A 26,542-nucleotide genomic window follows, 5' to 3' on the forward strand; every position below is an offset into this window, starting at 1 on the left:
CTATACATATATACACACATGTACATATGTGTATATATACATAAATATCTGTACACATTGATATGAACATGTACACAGACAAATTCTTTTTTAAATGTAATGATCAGTAACATCCTAAATGTGGAGACCACTGAATTGTTTCCTAAACTGTCTTCTCCTATGAAGGGAATATGATACATTATAATTTACTTGCTCATAAGAAGTCATGAGGTCAACCAATGGGATGAGTCAACCAATGGGATGAGTCAACTCAAGGAAAATTCCTAATGCTTTTCTGGTATCCTTTTATGTTCCAAGGAGCTGACAATATTGCTGGGCATACTCAATGGAAAAAATCTTTCAGGTGGATTTCTTACTTATTTGAACACTGATTAACAACTTTAATTGCTATGAGGCATGGGGAGAATAAACGCTGGATGAAATATCTTTATATTTGTTCTGGATATTAAAAAACATTGATTTATTATAGAGCATTGTTGTGCAAATAGGGACAGATTGAACTGAAAAACATTCAGCTAAAGGACTGAGAATGTATGAAAATTTAAGCCACACTTGCTGAGATAAGCTTAGGCTTTAGTCTACTCATTGGCAGAGGTTATTCAAAGCTCTGTTTTCTTTTCTCCCATCTTATTTGACCCTGAGTAAATCATATAGTGGAAGAATTCATACATCTAGAAGTAAACTGTCTGTGAATGATTTCAGGTGTCGTCATGGGGTTCCTCAAAATGGAAATTGAACGTATTCAACAATGGACCTAGTCATTTACATTTAGGTCACCAAAATTTATGTCTGTCTCTTCTTTTTAGATTCTTGGCTTACATATGCAGGAAACCTCAGAGTTTGGACATTTCTATGAAAACAAAGGGCATATTTGGAAACTGTTGGGATTAATTGGAGGCATCCATGGATTTTTCTTAATAGAAAAATGTTTTATTCTTCTTGTATCACCAAATGCCAAGGTATATTTTAAATTTTATTTATCTTTTGCTTTAGAGCTTCATGATATTTGCCTTTTATTTCAGAGCTACTTGTTCAAAAGTAATTGGCATCTTCATGAGATTGTCTGTTTAAGAGGTCAGGCTTTGATTTCTAGAATGCTTAGATCATTCTGACAGACAGCATCCCTGTAAGCATGATTATTAATTTTTCAAACATCTGTTGCTGGCCCATTACTATACTTGTTATAACCTGTTTTTTGGCCTTCATGGCTAGTTTAGAAATAGGAGACTATTTCACATTTGAGAATGAGGGGTTTAAAAGTCTAGCTACCAATCTGTGTTTTGGGTATCTTTCCTAACTCAAAAAAAAAGCAAACAAAAATTTTGAAAAATTCATAAAACCACACATCACTTTCTATTTTCTGTGTGTGCTAAGGGGCTTAAGTTGTGTCCAACTTCTTGCAACCCTATAGATTGTAGCCTGCCAGACTCCTCTGTCCATGGGACTCTTCAGGCAAGAATACTGGAGTGGGTTGCCATGCCCTTCTCTAGGGGATCTTCCTAACCTAGAGATCAAACCCGCGTCTCTTATCTCCTGCATTGGCAGGTGGTTCTTTACCACTAGTGCCATCTGGGAAGCCCTTTTTCTATCTTGCATGTATGCATGCTAAGTCACTTCAGTCGTATGTGATTCTTTTGCGACCCTATGGACTGCAGCCTGCCAGGCTCCACTGTTCATGGGATTCTTCAGGCAAGAATTTTGGAGTGGGTTGCCATGCCCTCCTCTAGGGGATGACATTTAAAATTATGAAAACAAGAAACTCAAGAATGGAAATGGCAGCAAATCTTTTTTTTTTCAGCTTGAGTAATTGCTTTTACAGTGCCTGTTTTTGATCAATTTCTACATATATGATGACATATAAAATGCAGTGTGGCTAATACATAGATTTCATTTCTTCTTGCTCATATATATTATCCTATAAGAGAATAGGTGAACAGTTTTGTGGGATGTTTCAAAAAGGTAAATGCTTTCAAAAAAAGCTCCAGGAGACTAAAATAAACTCCCTACAAAGTCCTGCAATTCTCCAGTCTTCATGGTTTTCTATTTATTTCCTAACTTTCTACCTGTTCACATAGCTGTTTGTCTTAGGGCAAACATTAGTAGTCTTTTAAAATATTAGCACTTTTTGTTTATCTTTCCTAGATTTATTCAAAATTTCTATTTTATGCATCAAAAATAGGGTGGGTTATGGATGGATAAAGGATGGTAGATAAATAGATGGATGATAAAATAGGTATATAAAATGTTGATGATAGGATTTAGGTAGTGAGTGTCTGAGTGTTGACATCATAATTCTTTCAGCTTTTCTGTATATTTGAAACTTTTCACAATAGATTTTAAATGAAATTCTGTAAAAAAAAATTCTGTTTTAATGAATCAGAGTGGTTCTTTGGCATGGGGTCAAGCTAGAGTGCTATCTATAACAATTCAGGAATTAGGAATGGCAGATTCAATCCCAACCCTTACTCTAAAAGTTTGGGGTTTAACCTCCACAAAAGGAGTTCTCATCTAACTAAGCACTAAAGACAATACTAAAGGATCCCCATTTACACACAAGAGACTACCATTCTTGGGCTGGAAAATTAATTTACAAAGTCAATATATCAACTTATGTGTAATAATTAGAAATGTAACCAGATGGAACTGAGTGAAGTAAATTCTGAATATCCAAAAATTATGCTTTTTTTTTCTTCCCCCAGATTGTTCTTGGACTTGTCAGGGAACTTAAAATGAGTTTTAAGAGTGTAATTTTAAGATGCATGACACTGTGTAAAAAAAAAAAGAATGTGAATATTTTAGAAGCTACATGTACTCTAATTGGTGAAAGTCTTTCTGGAGATATTAATTTAGTAGTTATAGGGTGTAATACAGTTTCAGTTATCATCCTTTTGGATATCATTCTCCATCAGAAAGAACTCATGATTTAATTTTGTGGGAAATAAAAGTGACAATATAAAAATTACCACTCTTCAACCTTTGTAAATCATAACTAAAATTTTTGAGGTTGCATTCTTCAAGCACTGAGAATATGCATGATATTCAGGACAGTCCTGTGCTTTTCCATTTAGCAAGTATTTATCCTGATGAAATTCTCCCAATAATCTTTTTGTGTCATCTACCTCATTGGCCAGTAAACAAAATGTTAAATAGAATCATGGAATTGACAAAGGCTGCACCTGTGTTCTTCTGGCTTCAGCACTAATTTTAAACCATCCTTATCCAGCAGGACATGTCATTGGTTAACGGGCATGTGGCGCATTCCCGCCATCTTGCATTCAACCCTGAATTAAGTGACCAGTCAGGCAGAGGCAAATCTGCTTCAACTATCCAGTTGGTAGGTTACTGATCTGAAGTATTCTTCTGATTTGATCACCTTTTTTCTTTTATTCCTTGATAAATAGATGAAAATCAGTAGGCTTGATAAGTAGAATCCCCTCCTGATTTGCCTATTCTTGATCATGATAAATCCTGTTTGGAAAACTTTGTCAAGCACCTGAAGGCTGTTTTCAAGGGGTAAATGTATTTTCCATAGATTCAAGTCGCTGCTATCTGCACCTTTTTTTTTTTTTTTTTTTTTTAACACTGTGGGTTTTAGACCTGAAGTTTTTTTTTTTTTTTTTTTTTTTTTTAATTTAGTTGGAGGCTAATTACTTCACAACATTTCAGTGGGTTTTGTCATACATTGACATGAATCAGCCATGGAGTTACATGTATTCCCCATCTCGATCCCCCCTCCAACCTCCCTCTCCACCCGATTCCTCTGGGTCTTACCAGTGCACCAGGCCCAAGCACTTGTCTCATGCATCCCACCTGGGCTGGTGATCTGTTTCACTATAGATAATATACATGCTGTTCTTTCGAAACGTCCCACCCTCACCTTCTCCCACAGAGTCCAAAAGTCTGTTCTGTACATCTGTGTCTCTTTTTCTGTTTTTCATATAAGGTTATCATTACCATCTTTCTAAATTCCATATATATGTGTTAGTATGCTGTAATATTCTTTATCCTTCTGGCTTACTTCACTCTGTATAATGGGCTCCAGTTTCATCCATCTCATTAGAATTGATTCAAATGAATTCTTTTTAATGGCTGAGTAATATTCCATGGTATATATGTACCACAACTTCCTTATCCATTCGTCTGCTGATGGGCATCTAGGTTGATTCCATGTCCTGGCTATTATAAACAGTGCTGCGATGAACACTGGGGTGGACGTGTCTCTTTCAGATCTGGATTCCTCAGTGTGTATGCCCAGGAGTGGTATTGCTGGGTCATATGGCAGTTCTATTTCCAGTTTTTTAAGAAATCTCCACACTGTTCTCCATAGTGGCTGTACTAGTTTGCATTCCCACCAACAGTGTAAGAGGGTTCCCTTTTCTCCACACCCTCTCCAGCATTTATTGCTTGTAGACTTTTGGATAGCAGCCATCCTGACTGGCGTGTAATGGTACCTCATTGTAGTTTTGATTTGCATTTCTCTGATAATGAGTGATGTTGAGCATCTTTTCACGTGTTTGTTAGCCATCTGTATGTCTTCTTTGGAGAAATGTCTGTTTAGTTCTTTTGCCCATTTTTTGATTGGGTCATTTATTTTTCTGGAATTGAGCTGCATGAGTTGCTTGTATATTTTTGAGATTAATCCTTTGTCTGTTGCTTCATTTGCTATTATTTTCTCCCAATCTGAGGGCTGTCTTTTCACCTTACTTATAGTTTCCTTTGTTGTGCAAAGGCTTTTAAGTTTCATTAGGTCCCATTTGTTTATTTTTGCTTTTATTTCCAATATTTTGGGAGGTGGGTCATAGAGGATCTTGCTGTGATTTATGTTGGAGAATGTTTTGCCTATGTTCTCCTCTAGGAGTTTTATAGTTTCTGGTCTTACATTTAGATCTTTAATCCATTTTGAGTTTATTTTTGTGTATGGTGTTAGAAAGTGTTCTAGTTTCATTCTTTTACAAGTGGTTGACCAGTTTTCCCAGCACCACTTGTTAAAGAGGTTGTCTTTTTTCCATTGTATATCCTTGCCTCCTTTGTTGAAGATAAGGTGTCCATAGGTTCATGGATTTATCTCTGGGCTTTCTATTCTGTTCCATTGATCTATATTTCTGTCTTTGTGCCAGTACCATACTGTCTTGATGACTGTGGCTTTCTAGTAGAGTCTGAAGTCAGGCAGGTTGATTCCTCCAGTTCCATTCTTTGTTCTCAAGATTACTTTGGCTATTCGAGGTTTTTTGTATTTCCATACAAATTGTGAAATTATTTGTTCTAGTTCTGTGAAAAATACCGTTGGTAGCTTGATAGGGATTGCATTGAATCTATAGATTGCTTTGGGTAGAATAGCCATTTTGACAATATTGATTCTTCCAATCCATGAACACGGTATGTTTCTCCATCTGTTTGTGTCCTCTTTGATTTCTTTCATCAGTGTTTTATAGTTTTCTGTGTATAGGTCTTTTGTTTCTTTAGGTAGGTATACTCCTAAGTATTTTATTCTTTTTGTTGCAATGGTGAATGGTATTGTTTCCTTAATTTCTCTTTCTGTTTTTTCATTGTTAGTGTACAGGAATGCAAGGGATTTCTGTGTGTTAATTTTATATCCTGCAACTTTACTATATTCATTGATTAGCTCTAGTAATTTTCTGGAAGAGTCTTTAGGGTTTTCTATGTAGAGGATCATGTCATCTGCAAACAGCAAGAGTTTCACTTCTTCTTTTCCTGTCTGGATTCCTTTTACTTCTTTTTCTGCTCTGATTGCTCTGGCCAAAACTTCCAACACTATGTTGAATAGTAGTGGTAAGAGTGGGCACCCTTGTCTTGTTCCTGATTTCAGGGGAAATGCTTTCAGTTTTTCACCATTGAGGGTGATGCTTGCTGTGGGTTTGCCATATATAGCTTTTATTATGTTGAGGTATGTTCCTTCTATTCCTGCTTTCTGGAGAGTTTTAATCATAAATGAATGTTGAATTTTGTCAAAGGCTTTCTCTGCATCTATTGAGATAATCATATGGTTTTTATCTTTCAATTTGCTAATGTGGTGTATTACATTGATTGATTTGCGGATATTAAAGAATCCTTGCATTCCTGGGATAAAGCCCACTTGGTCATGGTGTATGATTTTTTTAATATGTTGTTGGATTCTGCTTGCTAGAATTTTGTTAAGGATTTTTGCATCTATGTTCATCAGTGATATTGGCCTGTAGTTTTCTTTTTTTGTGGCATCTTTGTCTGGTTTTGGAATTAGGGTGATGGTGGCCTCATAGAATGAGTTTGGAAGTTTACCTTCTTCTGCAATTTTCTGGAAGAGTTTGAGTAAGATAGGTGTTAGCTGTTCTCTAATTTTTTTGGTAGAATTCAGCTCTGAAGCCATCTGGTCCTGTGCTTTTGTTTGCTGGAAGATTTTTGATTACAGTTTCTATTTCCTTGCTTGTGATGGGTCTGTTAAGATCTTCTGTTTCTTCCTGGTTCAGTTTTGGAAAGTTATACTTTTCTAAGAATTTGTCCATTTCATCCAAGTTGTCCATTTTATTGGCATAGAGCTGCTGATAGTAGTCTCTTATGATCCTTTGTATTTCAGTGTTGTCTGTTGTGATCTCTCCATTTTCATTTCTAATTTTGTTAATTTGGTTCTTCTCTCTTTGTTTCTTAATGAGTCTTGCTAATGGTTTGTCAATTTTGTTTATTTTTTTAAAAAACAAGCTTTTAGCTTTGTTGATTTTTGCTATGGTCTCTTTAGTTTCTTTTGCATTTATTTCTGCCCTAATTTTTAAGATTTCCTTCCTTCTGCTAACCCTGGGGTTCTTCATTTCTTCCTCCTCTAATTGCTTTAGGTGTAGAGTTAGGTTATTTATTTGGCTTTTTTCTTGTTTCTTGATGTAAGCCTGTAATGCTATGAACCTTCCCCTTAGCACTGCTTTTACAGTGTCCCATAGGTTTTGGGTTGTGTTTTCATTTTCATTCATTTCTATGCATATTTTGATTTCTTTTTTTATTTCTTCTATGATTTGTTGGTTATTCAGAAGCATGTTATTTAGCCTTCATATGTTTGAATTTTTAACAATTTTTTTCCTGTAATTGAGATCTAATCTTACTGCACTGTGGTCAGAAAAGATGACTGGAATAATTTCAATTTTTTTGAGTTTTCCAAGACCAGATTTATGGCCCAGAATGTGATCTATTCTGGAGAAGGTTCCGTATCTGCACCTCTTTGAAACACATGTGAATCAGATTGACATAATATACATATCCTTCATCACTGTGTTTACAAGTTTTCATAAACCAGCTGACCTTGAGATTTCTCCATTCTGAGTAATCCTTTAGTCATGACTAGATGAGGCCAAATAAATGTTGAGCAAGGAATTAGAGCATTTAGGAGTGGGGCATTCATTTTGTGATGTAGGAGAGAAGTGATTCTGCCCAAGAAGATGTCTCATAGTTAAGTGCCTTTTGTTACACTGAGTTTTTCACGACAAAGGTCTTCCATGTGAATTCTCAAAACAAAAGGGAGGAGACATATGTATACCTATGGCTGATTCATGTTGATATATGACAGAAACCAACAAAAAATTGTAAATCAATTATCCTCCAACTAAAAATAAATTATTTAATAAAACACACCCTTCAGTCAAGTTCAAAACAATATTCTCATTATAGTTCTTAAACACATAAGAAAAGGGAGAGGAAAAAGTGAAAGTATATCACAGTTAGAAAACATGCCTCCCATAACCCTGATCTTGAAGGAGGGCATTTCAGTTCAAGGGTAGATTCCCGAGTGGAGAGAAGTAAGCTATTCCTGAGACATTAGCCTAGCAAAATACAAGTCTGGGAGTAGACTGCAGAGTTACAGCCAATTCAGAGATATGAACATAAAGCATTTCTTTAAAATAATAGCTTTAAAAACCTTATTGTGTTTAGTGCTTAGGTACATCACATGTGGTTTGAAAGAAGATAACTTCAAGTTGAGATCACACTTTTTGTTTTGTCTTGTTTTTGACTGCACTGAGCAGCTTGCAGGATCTTAATTCCCTGACTAGAGATTGAATGCAGGCCCCAGCAATCAAAGTGCTGAGTCCTAACCACTGAACAGCCAGGGAATTCCCTGAGATTAGTTTTTAAATTACTTTAATGGTAACCTCATTCTTTCTGTGTGAATGAAGGGTCCAGAGCCCCAAGATGCAAATAAGCAAAATTCTGATGCTAATGTAATAAGTTTAGAACAATTTAACTGTGCTATCTCACTAATAAGAGATTTCACCATTTCTTTTGTTCTTTAAGCTGCAAGATCAACCTGAAAAGAGATAGAAATAACATGAACTTTTAGGATTGTTTGATGGGTCCAATTTCCTGTTTTTTAAGGAAGGAGAGGAACTCACAAATCCTTCCAGTCATCAAAGAATGTTTGCCTGTAAATTCCTTTACATAGTGTGACAATATAGAGCTTTTTAAGGGAAAAAAAATCCTGGAATAAATATTTGAACTCCTTTCTTTTATTAGAATATAGACTCTTTTGATTATAATCAGGCTTTTCATAGGATATAATTTAAAATCTACACGTTTTTCTTCTGTTTCTAGATCCACCAATTTCAGGCAAGAGTCCTGTCTACCTCCTTTAATCCTTCAGAACCCCTCTTCTCAGCCATCCTTCTCCAGAGTTAGCCTATCATTACATCTTTTGAATAACTGTTGTTATTCTAACATTTGAATTTTAGGTTTACCTTCTCTGTTTTACATTTTAAAGAAGATGTTTGTCTCACATGAAATTTGTCTCAAAGTTTCCACAATTTGGGGTAATGTGAGTATACTTCTAAGAATGCTCCATAGGCAGATATGAAGTATTCTTTTCACGTGCTAGAATAAGAATCTGAGGCCTAGAGAGGGAAAGTGACTTTGCTGAAATCGAAAATGAGTCAGTCTCTGAAATGAAATCATATCATCTCAACTCTTAGAAGTCAATTTCAAAATCTCACTTCCCTGCCATGTGAAAGGATGAAAGACCTTTTCAAATGTACTACTTTAGTAAGTTTGTGGATCTCCTTTACTAATGAGCAAGATTTTTTTTTACTGACTGGAAAACAACAGTAACAGCATCTTATGCTACAATGAATGAATTGAAATATTGGGTTTAAAAGGACTTCTTCTCCACAATCCACTTGAAGATCAGAAGATGAATTCTAGATCCACGATCTGCCATATAGGAACAGGGTCAACTTTGGTCAAGAGTCAAGAAGCATTTTTTCCTACAGCTTTTGGCTTTCATAAAGGCTTTTATAATTTAAGAGTGAATTACAGATGCTCTAGGTAGCCTCTAGCTCTCTATAGAAGACTCTGATCTATGTAAGAGTGCTATTTTCATCTAAATGTGATAGTGGAAAAAAATGTCCTTGCAGAGCCTCGGCTCTACCTTAGATGTTTGTCTATGAAATTTAGAAATTCTCGTATACTCCAGAGGATCAAAATGTCTTCTGATAATCAACATAAATCCTCAGATGTTTCATTTTTCCATAAAATGGTGACTATTGCTTATCTTTCCTCTTTTATTTTTTAATTTAAAATAGAAAGGCCCAGAAGATGCACAGGCAGCTGAAATTTCTATACCTAGTCTGAACACCCCCAACAGAAAATGTGAGTACCAATTTAAAAAATCCAAACAAATATAGGAAGTGTCATAGAAAAAGGTTATATCTCCTTTGAAATAAATATGTCAAAACCATATCCATTTCCTACTAGGTAAGTATGTATTTCATTATTAAAGCTTTTACAATGAAATTTTAAATAAAGGCTCATTTCTATTCCTATCTTTGAAAACTACTACCATTAATATCAACTTTACTCCATTCTTTAAAAATGTTTTCCCCCATTGCTTATCTTTGCGACCCTGTGGACTATAGCCCACCAGGCTCCTCTGTCCATGGGATTCTTCAGACAAGAATATTGGAGTGGGTTGCCATGCCCTCCTCCAGGGCATCTTCCTAATCCAGGAATTAAACCCATGTCTCCTGTCTCCTGCATTGGCACAGGGGTTCTTTACCAATAGCGCCACCTAGGAAGCCCTCTGGAAACTTAAATTAGTATAAATGCTTACGTGGTTATCAAAGCTCCTATAAAATCCTGCTTATGTAGTGATTTGAACCTTTCACTTTCCATGAAGTTCCACATCATGATTGGTTTCTTGTCTTCTATCACAGTCTACTGATAATTAATTCATCACAAATATCTTATCTTCTTTATGATACTGTTATTAGCATGGTGGAGTTCAAATCAGTGCCAGCTCATTATTCACAACTTATGCTAAAATTCACTTGTTTGTATAATTTACATCCAATCTTTTTCTTTCTAGGAATGCCCCTGTTTCTGAACTTGATTTACCAATTGTGGATTGGACTTGTTTCCCTTTTTCTCATGCTTCTGAATAATTCTTAAAACTCTTTTTTTTTTTTTTTTAAGATCCATGTTGGTTTTCATCAGTTGCCCCATTTTTCTCTCTGATATTACCCTTTTGTAAACATACTTCTCAATATTTTAATGTTAAGTAGTCGTCGTGAGTTATTCCCATTCTACCAGAATAAGTTACCTAATAAGAAAAAGAGCTATTTATTGAGTCCTTATATGCCAGGCACAATGCTAAAAACATGACATGGATTATCTCATTTAATCCTCTTACACTTTACTGAAGTAATAATTAATATCCATTTTATACAAATTAAAAGACCCCTCCTTAGGGTAAGTCACTGACCAGGACTACAACATTGAAGAAACTAAGAAATGCTAATGCACCAACAATTTCCTTGTGATCGTTCTTTCACACATGCATTCTTATATTTTTTTCAAATTCATTCATTTGTTCATCCATCCATTCAAGAAATATTTGGAGATGTTTTAGGATGGTGTATGCACCAGGGAATAAAATTAGGAATGGCCTTTATCCCTAGTTTGCAATGTGGTTGAGAATTTAAATGCTAAGAGCAGTGAACATGATGGTAACAATCACTATTCGGAATGTGTTTGATGTTTTAAATCCCGTAATTTCTTTCTATGATTCAAAATATATAACTACATAGTTCTTCCAATTCTATTTTCAGGACATTTCTAGTGATATTTTTAACTCCTGAATCTTTAGTTCCAGGAGAAATTTTAGAATGCCTGGCACTTAGAAGGTATGTTAGAGACATTTCTTTGTATTTGTTTTTGGAAAAAAGGAAGAGGAAAGGCCACACCTAGTCAAATTAGGAGCAGAGACTGGTTGCTAGCTCAGGGAATAATGATGATCTTATTCAAATGTTTTGTAGGCCTCATATCTTTCCACTTCAGATGTCAAGCTTGGCATACAGAATGAACAGTGAACAAATCCAAATTTAATTGCCCAACCACCATTTTTGCCAGGGACATATTGAATTAGCTTCAAATATTTGATTCCTTGTTTTTTATTACCTCATTGGTAGAGCTCAGGATGTGAAGTTCTATCCACAGTCTGATTTAAATAAACAAAAAGCAACATGATACCATATCCAATCCATATATCACCATGGAAAACCTCTGATAAGTCAGAAATGTGGAACTCAGTATGACTGCCAGGTTCCTAAGGAAAGGAAAAATATTGAATATTATCAATAGTTCTATAGTGAGTACATTGATTTGTCAATGCATGCTTGTCTTATCTTCCAGTGAATAATGTTGCAATTGTCTTAACTAGTATGCACATTGTGTTCCTTATAGCTTATATGCAAATATGTATATTTGCCTGTGACTTGTTACATGGTCATGATCTGACATTTATAACCCCACATCAGTGATAATAAAATAATAAGCAACAAAAATAGGCTGGACTGTTTCTTGGCAGAGTATAAATTGGGTAAAGATTTTCCATCTGAATATATGCTATTAATATCAAAACTGTATGTAGGCATACACACAGAAATGGGGAATCACAATTTATTTGTATGCTACAACATTGTCAAATGCATTACTTTCAATTGCTTTTTTTTCCCACAAAGAAGAGCTTTACTTCTGAAAACTGGCAGGAACAGCTCAAGTGACCTCTTTGCATTATTAGGTTCAGAGAGCTTCCAGGCAATGCCAATAACTCTCTCTAATTCAATAATTTGATATTTATTCTGTATTTTTCTTACCTTTGCCTAAAATCTTCTCATTTTTACTAAGGAAGAAAATGAATTATGAAACCACAAGAACAATAGAACTGAGTCTCACAGAGATGATTCTAAATAAAGAATAATTTTGAGAAGTGAAATACTTGGGATGTTTTTACAACAGTCAGTGCACTTACCCCCTGGCCGATAGTCTGGGCTAGATCTGCTGTTTACTGAAGTTCCTTTTTTCACAATATAGGCTATGAAATGTTACATTGTATTCCCCCAATAAAATAACAAATCATATTATAATATAGTTCCTCCACCACCTCAGATCCAATAACAGAAATGAGATGACCTCTTCCTATTTTTATGGGTGTCCTGTTGTTAGAATACTGTGTGCAGTTCTAATAGTAACAATAGTAACTCCTCAAACCTGTCACATAATTTATATCAACTGACTAATTAATTTTTAGACTACAGCAATTGATTTTAATGACTCTTCTTATCAAATGGTATACTTAAGTAGTTCACTGTCATGATATGTGTTTATCCCTGAAATACTTTTTGTACTTGTTAATTCTTCCACCCCAAATACTAATATACAATTTCAGGTTTTTGAAAGCAGAAATTCTGTCTGTTAAAAACTTGAGCCCAATTAATGATCTAATTATTTCATTAATTAAATCCATTATGGTCAAATTTATTTCTTTGGTTGTCTCCTTAATCAGATAATGTATACCATATAATAGAATCCTAAGAAGACAGCTTCTCTCTACTTTATTGGGCATCAGGTTGGTCTGCTGCTGCTGCTGCTAAGTCACTTCAGTCGTGTCTGACTCTGTGCGACCCCATAGATGGCAGCCCACCAGGCTCCCCTGTCCCTGGGATTCTCCAGGCAAGAATACTGGAGTGGGTTGCCATTTCCTTCTCCAATGCATGAAAGTGAAAAGTGAAAGTCAAGTCACTCAGTTGTGTCCAACTCTTAGTGACCCCATGGACTGCAGCCTACCAGGCTCCTCCGTCCGTGGGATTTTGCAGGCAAGAGTACTGGAGTGGTCTAGTGCTGAATTATTTTTCTGAAAGACAAAACATTTAGTAATTTTTCCAAAGCTAACTTTGGAATCACAAGTGTTGGCAGTGGTTCTATCATAGTCACATTTAGGGGGTGAAGGGACAGTGAGGGGTTCTTAGCACCAACCAGAAAGGGGGGTGATCACAGGGCAGCAGTAGGTTGACAGTTGACTCCAGCAGATTGACATGAGGAGCAGTCTGATTCAGGGGCCAGTTTTGGAAAATAGACTCTATTTTAACGACATTCTGCCCATAAGATCTTAAATTATTTAAAAATGCTTTACAAAGATTTATGTGGAAAGGTCATTGAACGTATTTTGGAAAGTTATAGCAGTATTATTTTTATTTTCTTCTTTTGGCACACCTGAGTAGGGGGTTAGAAAAGCAAATATAGTTTATTTCCTAATTACTTGAACCCATTAGAAAAGCAGCAACCATACCTGCAAGAGTGCCATATCACATCTCTAGTCCTGATTTATTTTGAATGCTGAAACAAAGCAGTTACTTAATCTGATGCGATTTAAGAATGTCAAGGATGGAAGGGAAGAGTGGTTGTAATTGAAGGATTCCATGAACTGTGTTGTGCTCTGTTAATGCTTCTCACACCTTTATTTTATTCTTTAGGCAAAACCATTAGCTTGCTAGCAATAATGATTCTGGTTGGGGACAGCCTGCATAATTTTGCAGATGGCCTAGTAATAGGAGCAGCCTTCTCCTCTTCATCTGAGGCGGGAGTGACCACGACTATTGCTATCTTGTGTCATGAAATTCCCCATGAAATGGGTAAGTCTGAGAGTAGAATCACTGCCTCCTTCTTGTTGAGAAAATCATAATATATTTCTTGCCATGATTTACTAGGCTTCTTTTTCCAACACATAATTGAAAGATGAATACTTTCCGTTCATAATTTATTTAAACCATCAAAAGCAGAGAAGTAGGAAGAAACTTCCTGTACCTCGAGATAGAATTCAATTAGACTCCTTTATATTTCTTGGAGCCAGAAGTGACTCTTTTTGGATTCTGGAGAATTCTCTACAGCAGAGAGATTTTCAGAGAAACCTCCTTTTGAAGAACATCAGTAAAAACTTCCAAATTTGCATTTGAAATGTGGGGAAAACATTAAGAGGGGAATTGGATCCATTATGTTAGCAAACAGGCCAATGAGATAAAATAACATTTAAATTAAAGCCAAACCATGGTTTCATCAACCTGATTTATACAAAATGTCTAAAGCCAAGCATGACATTGAAATGACAGGCATGTGGTAGCAGATGCACAAAAGACTCTCTTTCTGGATAATCTTAATAACCCATGTAATTCAAATCCTGCCTCCCAGAAACCAAGAAGAGATGGAGTAGACATTTCTGAAATAGGTTCAGAAAGAGGAGAGGCTGGTCCAGATACACGTGTGCCCTTGAGAGAGGGTCCTTCTTGCTAGTCCCTTTCTCATCTTCACTTTCATGTTTATATTGCCCGCTTGGGCCACCCCTGACCTCTTGGGTTCTGTGTCTGTTGCCCAAAGTCCTATCACTGATCATCACTGACTATTCCTCTCTAAGGAGTTTATCCAGGGTCCTTCCTGAATCCACCAAAACTTATGGTCTGGGAGCCATGTATGGTCTTGTTTTGACTACTGTGATAAAAACCACAGTTTTTTATCTGTGGGTGACAGTCTGTGATAGGCCAACAAAGATGTCTTAAGATCTGTTCATTAGATTAATTATGCAATAGAACTAGGAAAACTGAGTCCCTGGGCTGCCTCTTATTTTTTTAATTATTGAAGTACAGTTGATTTATAATATTGTGTTCATTTCTGCTGTGCAGCACAGTGACTCAGTTATATACATATATGCATTCTTTTTAAAATTCTTTTTCATTATGTGTCTTTATTGAATTTCATCCTCTTCTTAATTCCCCAAAACTAAGAAATAGAGCCTCTCAGATTAACAGAACATCCTTCTTTTCGAGGAAAAGTGTGGAGAGAATAAGGTCATTTTTCTCTAGTCACTGAGGCGGTAAAACATTTTCTAAAGGAAAAATGTGTTTTCCAAACAAATTTTTGCATTAATTTTAAAATCTATCAAGTCATCATTTTCTCTTTCCCCACAGAAGTTCCTGCATAAGTTAAAAAAAAAAAAAAAGAAAAACCCATGTGATGTTTACTACCTTGGGATTTTGCCTGGCAAGTTTCCAGCTAAAAAGATTTAGAAATCCCAGGGCAGCAAGTCCTTTATTTTGCATTTGTCTAAGTTGAAAATGTCATAGGACATTAGGAAGTAAAGAGTATGTCACACTTCTCTCTGTATATACTACCTCCTGGAACAGTAAAAGGAACAGAACTTTTGAAATGTAGTTTCCTAAAGTATGAAGAGTTGGGCTATAAATTCTTGAGAAATATAGGAAAGTGTTTTTTTAACCAGTCATTCAATTTTACTGATAAAATCAACCCCAGTTGCTGAAATTTAAAACAGATTTCATAATAGCACAGGTCTCGAACAAAGGCATCATTGGTTAAATGATAATTCTGTTTTCTCTTCTCTTAAATTTCAGGAGACTTTGCTGTGCTCCTAAGCTCTGGACTTCCTGTTAAGATTGCCATCTTGATGAATTTTATAAGTGCTTTAACTGCCTTCATAGGACTGTATATTGGCCTCTCAGTATCAACAGATCCATGTATTCAAAACTGGATCTTAACAGTTACTGCCGGGATGTTTTTATATTTATCCTTGGTGGAAATGGTAAGCTTTGTGGTTTTTCTGTTTTGTTTTTCCAAACACTAAAAATGTAAAACAGAGAAAAAGACAAAATGGAAGGATCAAGGGTGAAAAGAGAAGACTATAGATAACAACATAAAAGACTAAAGAAGTATTCTCTGTAATCCAAAAAAAGTAAGCAGGCAGAAGAAATATAATTTGAGATTCAGAAAATACTGACATTCTTTAAGTCAATTTAAATGGAATGAATGAAACCTTTCTAATTCCCCAAAAGGCACCATCAGTTCATTCCGCTCCAGTTTTGCATCTGTAGAAGATGCCTAAACTTCCAACTGAAGAACAAAAAATTTTTTTAAATAGCCAGCCATTTTGTTTATACATTAGCAAATATTGGGTTGGCCAAAATGTTTGTTTGGGTTTTCCTGTACCGACATCTTGGCCAACCCAACATTTCAACTGACTTTGTCATTAAGTTAAAGAACTGTTTAGCTTAATGAAACAACCCTATTTTTTAAAAAAATGATTTAAGTTTTAATTGCCAAAGCACTATCATGCTGGTGAAATGAGAAAGATTATTATGTATTGTGTCTCTAAATTTGCAATACATTTTTCCTGAAGAAGTTCTTGCTGACACCAGTGGTTAATCCAATCATCATTTTTCATTCTCTGTAATCTTATGAAGGAATTGAACCTGGGAAATTTCACATTTTTGCCTCTTAAATTCTAATCTCTGCAAGATAAACCTGTTTTTTAAGGTCACCTTATATTAGATTTGCTTACAACTTACATGTCTTAAGATGAGAGTCATGGGTGAGAATAAGGCAAGTACAAATGGCATAAACTAACAAAAGAAATATTTAAGGCTTAAAATCAATAGAAAGCCAATCTGATCAGAAATAAAATATGTGATTACATATATCCTGGAGCTGAAAAGTAAAATAAACAATCTTGAAGGTCATATTTGGAATAGGACCATTGGGGTTGACTAGTGAATCCAACAATTGTCCCAGAAGTAAGTAAAGAGAATGTTTCATAAAGAAAAAAAATTTGGAAGCCAGAAACTGGACTGATATGACCAGAACAGTGCATTCTATAGGCAGAATTCAAGAAGGGGACTCATCAAGGTAAACTATCATCTTCAACCCCACTGTAGGGACTTCCCTGGTGGTCCAGTGGTAGGACTCCATGCTTCCCTGCAGGGGGGTGGTTGGGTTTGACCTCTGGTTGGGGAACTAAGATCTTGCATTCTGCATGCAGCATGGCATGGCCGAAATAAATGTGGACTTAAAAAATATTCACAATCTGAAAGCTGAGAGTTAAGCTTTTTATCAGTGGGAATTTTTAGGACTTCAAGCCTGGAAGACAGCATCTCAAGTAAGCCTAAGAGCTGCTCCAAGGAGGTGAAGGGAGGGGTCAGCTTATAGAGAAGTTTTGCAACAAAGGGCAGGTAGTCTGAACATCCAAAGATTTTTGTAAATTGAAACCAGATATCTCAAGTTAAGGGTATGGAAGTATTCCTCCTTTCATAAAGGAAGGTATTCCTCCTTTCAAAAAGAATTCAGCATTTTTCTGTGCAGGGGAAGATCAAAGAATCTGGCTCAATGAAATCATTCCTTTGATATGCACCTCAGCTATCTGGAGCCAGTATCCTGTGTTTTCACACCCTGAGTTTCATCAGGGCTCACTGTGGGGAGTGGCTGCAGTCTGATGGCTGCTAGACGCAGATATTGTTTCCTTCCTGAGTTCTCTCAGGGCTCACCAGCTCGCTGGAGTGCGGCAATCTCTGATGAAGGTGTGACATACTTTGTTTACTAATATGGCAGGAAACATACCATTTCTCACAAACAAACAAACCACTTAAATGCTTCTGACTCTTTGATATTTTTTCTTAATTTTTATGAGATTCAAAAAAGCAAGGTAAACACCGAAATGTACTTCCATGTTTGGGAATGTTCTTACATATTATCTGTGATACTCAGGAAATTTCCTACTCATATAGTGAAGATAGTCAAAAGTACTATAGCAAATTCTATCCATCTTTTCTGAACCCCAGTCCCCAACCTGCAATCAATGTTATCTAATTGTACAATTCTCCCAAGTTGAGAAGTCTGGATGTCTAGCCTTGTGTGACTTAGAAAACACATGGCCACTAACCACTGAATGTTGTGAGCTGCTTTCTGTTTAAAATGTCTGCAAATCCATCTTTAAGCTCATTCTTAAGCCTCCTTATTTTCAGCTTTGTATTTCTAATTCCTTTCCTCTTTTTGAGTTCATCAAGGGACAATTTCTATGTTACTTGAAGTTGATTTTGTATCTTAATATGGTCTGGATCTCTCTTCAAGTATGATGGATGTGTACGTATGAAGTCAATCTTTTCTCTTTGTCTCCCAAAATTGACCTGAGGAGATTATCAGGAACCATTTGAGCCCTAAGCTAAATACATCCTTTTCCTCTCAAAGTTTCTCCTCCCAGTCTTGTAAGGATAAAGAATTGCTTGTAAGAAAACAGTGTGGTTGACATCCTATGAAATTCCAACTAGAAGAAATCCTGACCTTATTGCAAATTACTATTGGCCAAAGAAAAACTAGCATCCTGGCAAAAAGACAGGAAAGAAAATACTCTGAGTTTCCTGGGGCTACTTCCTATAATCCAGGTCGCCTGCTCTCACGGCCTTTTGAGTAACTTCTAAACAAATACAGCCCTTTCACATAGCGGCAAGTTTAACCGTTGTTGTACTCTGGGGCTGTGCCAAAGAAAATACTCTTGTCATTTCAAGGGAAGAAAACAAGGTTTCAAGACTGTACAACAGCAAAGAAAATAAATGACAGTAACTAAAGGGTAAGGAGGAATACTTTCATACCCTGGCTATTTACCAAAGCTTGGAAATGTACCAGGCACCTTCTGAGCAGGGTTAATGTGAAAAGATTAGCTGTATTTTTGCCTTGCTTATTTGTTTCAAAGTAATCAGCTGTGTTATTTCAAACTCCTAAAAAGAAAAGAACTCAAAGAATTGGGCCATTTGTTGGCAGTGATGCCAACAAAGCAGAAAGTCTTCACCAGGGCAGTCAGCCAGCCCAAAATTCTCCAAAGTGGTGTTGCCTTATCCAAGCACACCAACTTCCAGTTACACTGAATGGTTTCTAAAGGAGATTAAGAATGAATGCATCTCTGGGTGGCCAGAGGAAATTCATTCTCTGTTAGAAAGATCCATGTGGGTTTCCCCAAGCAAAGTCTAAGACAAAGGCCTCTGTGAAGTCAGTTCACTTGGGAGGTGATCTCAGGAAGCCGGAGGGAAGGACAGGTGGAGTGAAACAGAGAATGATAAAAAGTCACTAAGACAATGGGTTTTTATTAAGTTCAACACTGCCACATGGCATCCTCCATACAAGACCTCCTGAGGGTGCTTCTGTCCCTGTCATTCATCTGTCCCATAAGTAACCCCCCCCCCCCACCCACACTTCAGGTCATGGATGCCTGAGTGCCAAGGGTGTTCACTGGCAGTTCCATGCCATCACATGAATGGCAACACAGGAAGAATGTAGCATGGACCTGAAGCAAGGCTCGATGCAGGATAGTTAATGCCCTCTTGGAACCGGTCTCTGCAGCAGTAGCTGGGGTGAGAGATGGGCTGAAAGAATATAAAATAGCACACATGTACTGGCCATTAGCAGTTGACCCTATCTGCCCCTCAAATATGTTTTGGTCTCCTTTACGTTAAAGTTCCATCTACACCAAAGCCCCTGCATGGTGGTAGCCAGTCAAAAACTCCACGAAGAGTTAACCCAAGACAGTCAGTGGAAACCATCTCTAAACCCTACTGGTCTTGAGGAAGGTTTGTTTTTGGTTTTTTTTTTTTTTTTTTACTTTTTTTTCTTTTTAAAACATTATTTCATTTATTTGTTTTATTTTTAGGCTATGCTACATGGCATGTGGGGGCTTCCTTATTGGCTCAGTGGTGAGGTCAAGAATCTGCCTGCAAATGCAGGAATCAAGGGTTCTATCCCTGGGTTTCGAAGATCCCCTGGAGAAGAAAATGGAAACCCACTCCAATATTCTTACCTAGGAAATCCCATGGATAGAGGAACCTGTTGGGCTACAGCCCATGGGATCCCAAAGAGTCAAACATGATTTAGCAACTAAACAACAACATGCTACATGTGGGACCCTATTTCCCTAATCACGGATTGAACCCATGTACCCTGCATTGAAAACATGGAGTCTTAACCACTGGACCACCAGGGAAGTCCTGAGACAATATTTGATATTCATGATCTCTGTCCTTCCAGCACCCTATCTTGATTCTCCCCACCTTCAGGCACCTCTTCAGCTGATTAGGATTTCTTTCCTGGTAGGGACACCCAGTTCTTCCCTATAGGGATCTGCTTTGTTTCTGTCAGGCCATATTTCCTGTGGTTGCCTGTTCACCATTGTCACCAGGTATGGAAGCACCAAGAGAGGCTCCAAGAAATTCTCAGGCCTCTAGATACAGTCCTTGCTGCCTTCATTGTGTAGCAGTTACCCTGACTCCACATGGTAACCATTGACAATTGCTCCCACCAGCACAGTAACTTTTTCTCTATTAGTTGATTGACTGGCATGAGGTGCTCAAGTGACCACATGGTAGTCATAACTTCAAGTTCAGTGGAAGTGTTCCCTGGTGCATTTTCCTCAAGAATAACGATCTCTGTTATCTGATGGTGCTAGAGTTCTCAGGAACAGGAAGCACAAATTCTACAAGCAGAAAAGCTGGCAGTGATTATATACCATTGTTCCATGATTTCCCCTATTGTTCCTACTCTTATTTCTTCCTTCTCCTCACTTTGCATTTAATTTTCTGATCAATTTCTGGCTTTATGAGGTGGAATGATGTATCATTGACTTTAAATCTTTTCTTTTTTTCTAGTGTAAGCATTGAAAGCTGTAAATTTTCCTCTAAGCACTGCTTTGCGGAATCTCATGTACTTTATTTTATTTCATTTCAAATATTTATTTATTTGACTTCACCAGGTCTTAGTTGTGGCATGTGGGATCTTTAGTTGCAGCCTGTGGTTCTAGTTCCCTGACTAGGGATCGACTTCATTGGGAGTGTGGAGTCTTAGCCACTGTACCACGGGGGAAGTCCTCTCTTGTGTATTTTCTTATGTTCTGTTTCCAGTACAGATCATTTTGAAATGTTTTTAAACATTCTAAACATCTCATAGTTTTTATTGGACCCATGTGTTATATGGAAGTATGTTGTCTCATTTCTCATATTTGTAATCTAAAAAAATGTCTTATAGTTAAATTTATTTTAATACTTGCTTAGTCAGAAAATATACTTTTATTATTTTAGCCTTTTGAAATGTTTTGAGACTTGCTTTATGGCCCAGAGTATGGTCTAACCTGGTAAATGGTCTCATATTGGGTGAGGGTTTCTGTGAATGCCAATTAAGTCAGGCTGGTTGATATTATTCATATTTTCAAATTCTGTATTAATTTTTTCTCCACTAGTTCTGTTTTATGCAAGAAGTTAGAATACAGGCAAATATTTATGGGTTTACTTCTTTCTTTCTTAGTTCTATCAATTGTGTTTCATGCACTTGAAGCTCTGTTACTAGACACATTCATATATAGGGCTGTTATGTCTTCATGATTGAACTGATACTTTGATCATGACGAATGATTCCTCTTTGCCTGATATAAGTATAGTCACACCTGCTTTCCTGCTTACTATTTGCATAGAATATGCAAAGTAAGGGGTGGGGCTTTGATAGAGTATTTGAAGTGACATAACAGAGAAATGTCTGATATAATCAGCAATGTCTGTGATTAATATGTTAGCATCCATGTATCTTGTTTATCTAATTTCTCTAAGTCTTGTTTATAACCAGATCTGTTGGTTTGCTGTCTTTTTTGTACTCCCATCTTTGCTACAAAGGTTTCCTGGGGTTTGTTCTTTATAGTTATAGTGGCTGCCCAAAAATATACATGTCCTAATCTTGGAAGCTTGTGACTATGTTATCTCACATGTCAAAAGAGACTATGCAGATGTGATTAAGGTTTAGAACCTGGAGATGGGGAAATTACCCAGTTTCTCATAAAGATGGTGCACATGTGCTCATTTCCATTTTGCACATTAATAACCATGATGATGAAAATGGCACAATAGTTATAACTACATAAAAATATGTACTAGGATTCAAAAGAGACTTGATGTTATTTGGCTTTTAATGTGTAGATGCTACACCAAAAAGTGTAATTTTCAGAAAATTTTAGCTTCTTAAAACTTAAAAATAAAATTCCTGCCAATTGTAATTACTAATTCATAGTCAAATCTTTTGTTGTTGTTCAGTCATGAAGTCTTATCCAACTCTTTTTGACCCCATGGACTGCAGCATGCCAGACTCCTCTGTCCTCCGCCATATCCCAGAGTTTGCTCAAGTTCATGTCCATTGAGTTGGTGATGCTATCTAACCATCTCATCCCCTTCGTCTGCTTTCAATCTCTCCCAACATCAGAGTCTTTTCCATTGAATTGGCTCTTTGCAACAGGTGGTCAAAGTATTAGAGCTTAAGCATCAGTCCTTCCAACAAATATTCAGTCCTTCCAACAAATATTGATTTCCTTTAGGATTGACTGGTTTGATCTCCTTGTAGTCTGAGGGACTCTTAAGAGGCTTCTTCAGCACCACAACTTGAAAGCACCAATTCTTCAGCATCTTATGGTCCAACTTTATGGTCCATCTTTATGGTCCGACTCACATCCATTCATGGCTACTGAAAATACCATAGCTTTGACTACACAGACCTTTGTTGGCTAAGTGATGTCTCCACTTTTTAATATGCTGCCTAGGTTTGTCATAGCTTTCCTTCTAAGGAACAAGCACCTAATTTCATGGTCTCAGTCACTGTCCTCAGTGATTTTGGAACCCAAGAAAATAAAATATGTCACTGTTTCCACTTTTCCCCCTTCCCATTTGCCATGAAATGATGGGACCGAATGCCATGATCTTAGTTTTCTGAATGTTTAAGTTTCAAGTCAGCTTTTTCACTGTCCTCTTTCACCCTCATCAATAGGTTCTTGAGTTCCTCTTCATTTTCTGCCATTAGAGTGGTATCATCTGCATATCTGAGGTTGTTAGACTAATTCAGATTAGCCAAGGTTGTTGTTGTTTAGTCGCTCAGTTGTGTGTGACTCTTTGTGCCCCCTTAGACTGCAGTACACAGGCTTCCCTGTCTTTCACCATCTCCAGGAGTTTGCTCAAACTCATGTCATTGAGTCGGTGATGCTATCCAACCATTTCATCTTCTGTTGTCCTCATCTCTTCCTGCCTTCAATCTTTCCCAGCATCAAGGTCTTTTCTAATGAATCAGCTCTTCTCATCAGGTGGCCAAAATACTGGAGCTTCAACTTCATCTTCAATCTTTTCAGTAAGTATTCAGGATTGATTTCCTAAATATTCCAGTGTTAGGCATAGGTTAACTATCTTATTTTTAAAAAATAAGATTTACAGTTTAAAAAAAACATACATAACATTTTCTCTTAATTACCCTGGATTTTCTGGATGGTCCAAATTTAACCACCAGTTCTTAAGGGTGGAAAGCCTTCCCCAGCTGTGGTCAAAGAGATATCATAAAAGAAGATTCAGAGAGATTTGAGGTTGCTGAATTCGAGGATGGAGAAAGTGGACCAGGAGCCAAGGAATGCAGGCAGCCACTAGAAACTGGAAACGGTAAGGAGACAGATTCTCCTCTAAAGAATCCAAAATAGTTAAGTGACAGGTTACTGAACCTCAGGTCTGCTGCTCAAAAATCAATACCTGAGAGACAGTTGTTGGTAGAAAGGAAAATTGCTTTTAATCAGAATGCTGGTAATCTATGGAGATCGTGGACTCAGTACCCCCCCAAAACCATCTGCAAAGATTCTGCTCAGTCATGAAAGTTTTTAAAGGGAAAAGGGAAGTCATCACAGTTAATCACTGAGTTGAGGGGGTCAGAATCATCACCATTCCTCACTGCATATAGGCTTGTCAACTTCTTGTGATCTTTCTTTAAATGCTATCATGTTCACACAGTTTGCTCTTGAGATTAGTGAAGTGGGAACAGGAGAAGAGATCTGGTCATCTGTTAATTACTTATCTTCTTTTCTATTTCTTTCATCTACAGAAAGCACCAACAAGGTAGGCAAGGTATTGTGTGATCATAGCATCTGATGGGGTGCTTGCGCTGGAAGTGAGTAGAATATGGGGGCGCATGATTTTAAAAGTTAGTTACAATGTAGTTTTGCTAAATTGGCGGGGAAAGAAGGTTTCCTGCTGTGAGCGATTTCCACAAAGAACTGCTTACAAGTCTCTCCTGTCAGATATCATTCCATTTCGATGGGATTAGGGATGAAGGGCCATCTTCTATAACTGCTTTATGCTGAGAAAGGGCATCAAGGACTTAATGTGAAAGATATTGGCATGGGTTTGAAGCACCTCTTTGCTGACAGTTTTAGTTGCCTATTTACATATATGAGCAGAACAAGCTACAATTATTTTGATGCCCACAAAAATACAGATTGTTATGAGCAGTATTGTTAATGCGATTCCCTTAAGGCCAGTTCTTGGAATGCTGCTAACCAGAGACTCCTTTGTGCTCAAGAGGGAGCAGCTTATATCACGGCTGCAGTCTGGTCATCACGCAGTTGGCGTTTCCCCTCTGGGGGCAGTTATAATACCTGTCAAACAACTCAGACACGTATATTAGACACTGAATCTGGAACTCCGTTGTCCTAATCCTTAATTGCTTGCACCTGCTCTTTTGGGACCCAGGAAGGGCTGGGAGACATCAGCTTTTCTACAAACAAGAGACAAGAAACACAGAGGAGGCTTTTTACTTGGGGGAGGAGGGAGCGGAGCCCACAGTATTCTGCTTGGTTCCAAACGCATTGATTTGACTGGAGTATAGTTGCTTTACAATGTCATGTTAGTTTCTGTGTACAGCAAAGTGAATCAGCTAGACATATACATATATCCCCTCTTTCTTGGATTTGCTTCCCATTTAGGTCACCAGAGAGGGCTGAGTCGAGTTCCCTGAGCTATATAGTAGGTTCTTATATATTATCTATTTTATGTGCTCTGTTGTGTCCGACCAAGATTGAACCCGAGTCTCCTGTGTCTTCTGCATTGGCAGGCAGATTCTTTACCACTGAGTCAACTGGGAAGCCTTGTTTTATACATAGTATCAATAGTGTATAATTGTCAATCCCAATCTCTGAATTCATCTTGACCCCCCTTTCCCCCTTGGTATCCATAAATTTGTTCTCTGTATCTATGTCTCTATTTCTGCTGTTACAGAACTATAAGATAAATTTGTGTTTTAAATTTGTTGTTTTAAACCAACAGGTTAGTGGTAATTTGTTGACAGTAGCAGTAGGAAGCTAATATATCCCTGTGCTAGAAAATAATAACAAATGAAGAAACAAAGGATTAATGTCAAAAATATACAAGCAACTCCTGCAGCTCAATTCCAGAAAAATAAATGGCCCAATCAAAAAATGGGCCAAAGATCTAAACAGGCATTTCTCCAAAGAAGACATACCGATGCCTAACAAACACATGAAAAGATGCTCAACATCACTCATTATCAGAGAAATGCAAATCAAAATCTCAGTGAGGTACCATTACACACCAGTCAGGATGGCTGCTATCCAAAAGTCTACAGGCAATAAATGCTGGAGAGGGTGTGGAGAAAAGGGAACCCTCTTACACTGTTGGTGGGAATGCAAACTAGTACAGCCACTATGGAGAACAGTGTGGAGATTTCTTAAAAGACTGGAAATAGAACTGCCATATGACCCAGCAATCCCACTCCTGGTCATACACACCGAGGAAACTAGATCTGAAAGAGACACGTGCAACCCAGTGTTCATCGCAGCACTGTTTATAATAGCCAGGACATGGAAGCAACCTGGATGTCCATCAGCAGATGAATGGATAAGGAAGCTGTGGTACATATACACCATGGAATATTACTCAGCCATTAAAAAGAAGTCATTTGAATCAGTTCTAATGAGGTGGATGAAACTGGAGCCCATTATACAGAGTGAAGTAAGCCAGAAAGATAAACACCAATACAGCATACTAACGCATATATATGGAATTTAGAAAGATGGTAACAATAACCTATATGCAAAACAGAAAAAGAGACACAGATGTACAGAACAGACTTTTAGACTCTGTGGGAGAAGGCGAAGGTGGGTGATCTGAGAGAACAGCATTGAAACAAGTATACTATCAAGGGTGAAACAGATCACCAGCCCAGGTTGGATGCATGAAACAAGTGCTCAGGGCTGGTGCACTGGGAAGACCCAGAGGGAAGGGATGGAGAGGGAGGCGGGAGGGGGGATCGGGATGGGGAATACATGTAAATCCATGACTGATTCATGTCAATGTATGGCAAAAACCACTACAATATTGTAAAGTAATTAGCCTCCAACTAATTTTAAAAAAGAGAGAGAGAGATAAGAAAAAAGTGGCTTAACAAAGAAAAAAAAATATATATATATATATATATATATCCCTGTGCTGCCAATCTTGGTTTAGATGCTCTTAGGAACAAGAGGCAGCTGTGTAGGAGCTTCTCATTCTGTATGAGAACTGAAAATTCCTTCTATGAAATTTCCCAGAACTAAAAATTCAGGAAAACTTCTCATAGC

The 26,542-nt window shown here is 37.2% G+C and overlaps 1 protein-coding gene across 1 annotated transcript in view; it reads left to right on the forward strand.

The window, feature by feature from the left end:
* The window catches only part of SLC39A12 (solute carrier family 39 member 12), an 82,140-nt gene that overhangs the window by 39,942 nt on the left and 15,656 nt on the right, over positions 1-26,542 (forward strand). Inside the window, exons 8-12 of the mRNA XM_065921212.1 lie at positions 807-959; positions 3,224-3,334; positions 9,549-9,615; positions 13,776-13,934; positions 15,702-15,889. Of these exons, the coding sequence (XP_065777284.1) occupies positions 807-959; positions 3,224-3,334; positions 9,549-9,615; positions 13,776-13,934; positions 15,702-15,889 (678 nt within the window). The remainder of the gene's footprint in view (positions 1-806; positions 960-3,223; positions 3,335-9,548; positions 9,616-13,775; positions 13,935-15,701; positions 15,890-26,542) is intronic.

The sequence above is a fragment of the Muntiacus reevesi genome, chromosome 2, assembly GCF_963930625.1.
Source record: "Muntiacus reevesi chromosome 2, mMunRee1.1, whole genome shotgun sequence".
Classification (NCBI taxonomy): domain Eukaryota; kingdom Metazoa; phylum Chordata; class Mammalia; order Artiodactyla; family Cervidae; genus Muntiacus; species Muntiacus reevesi.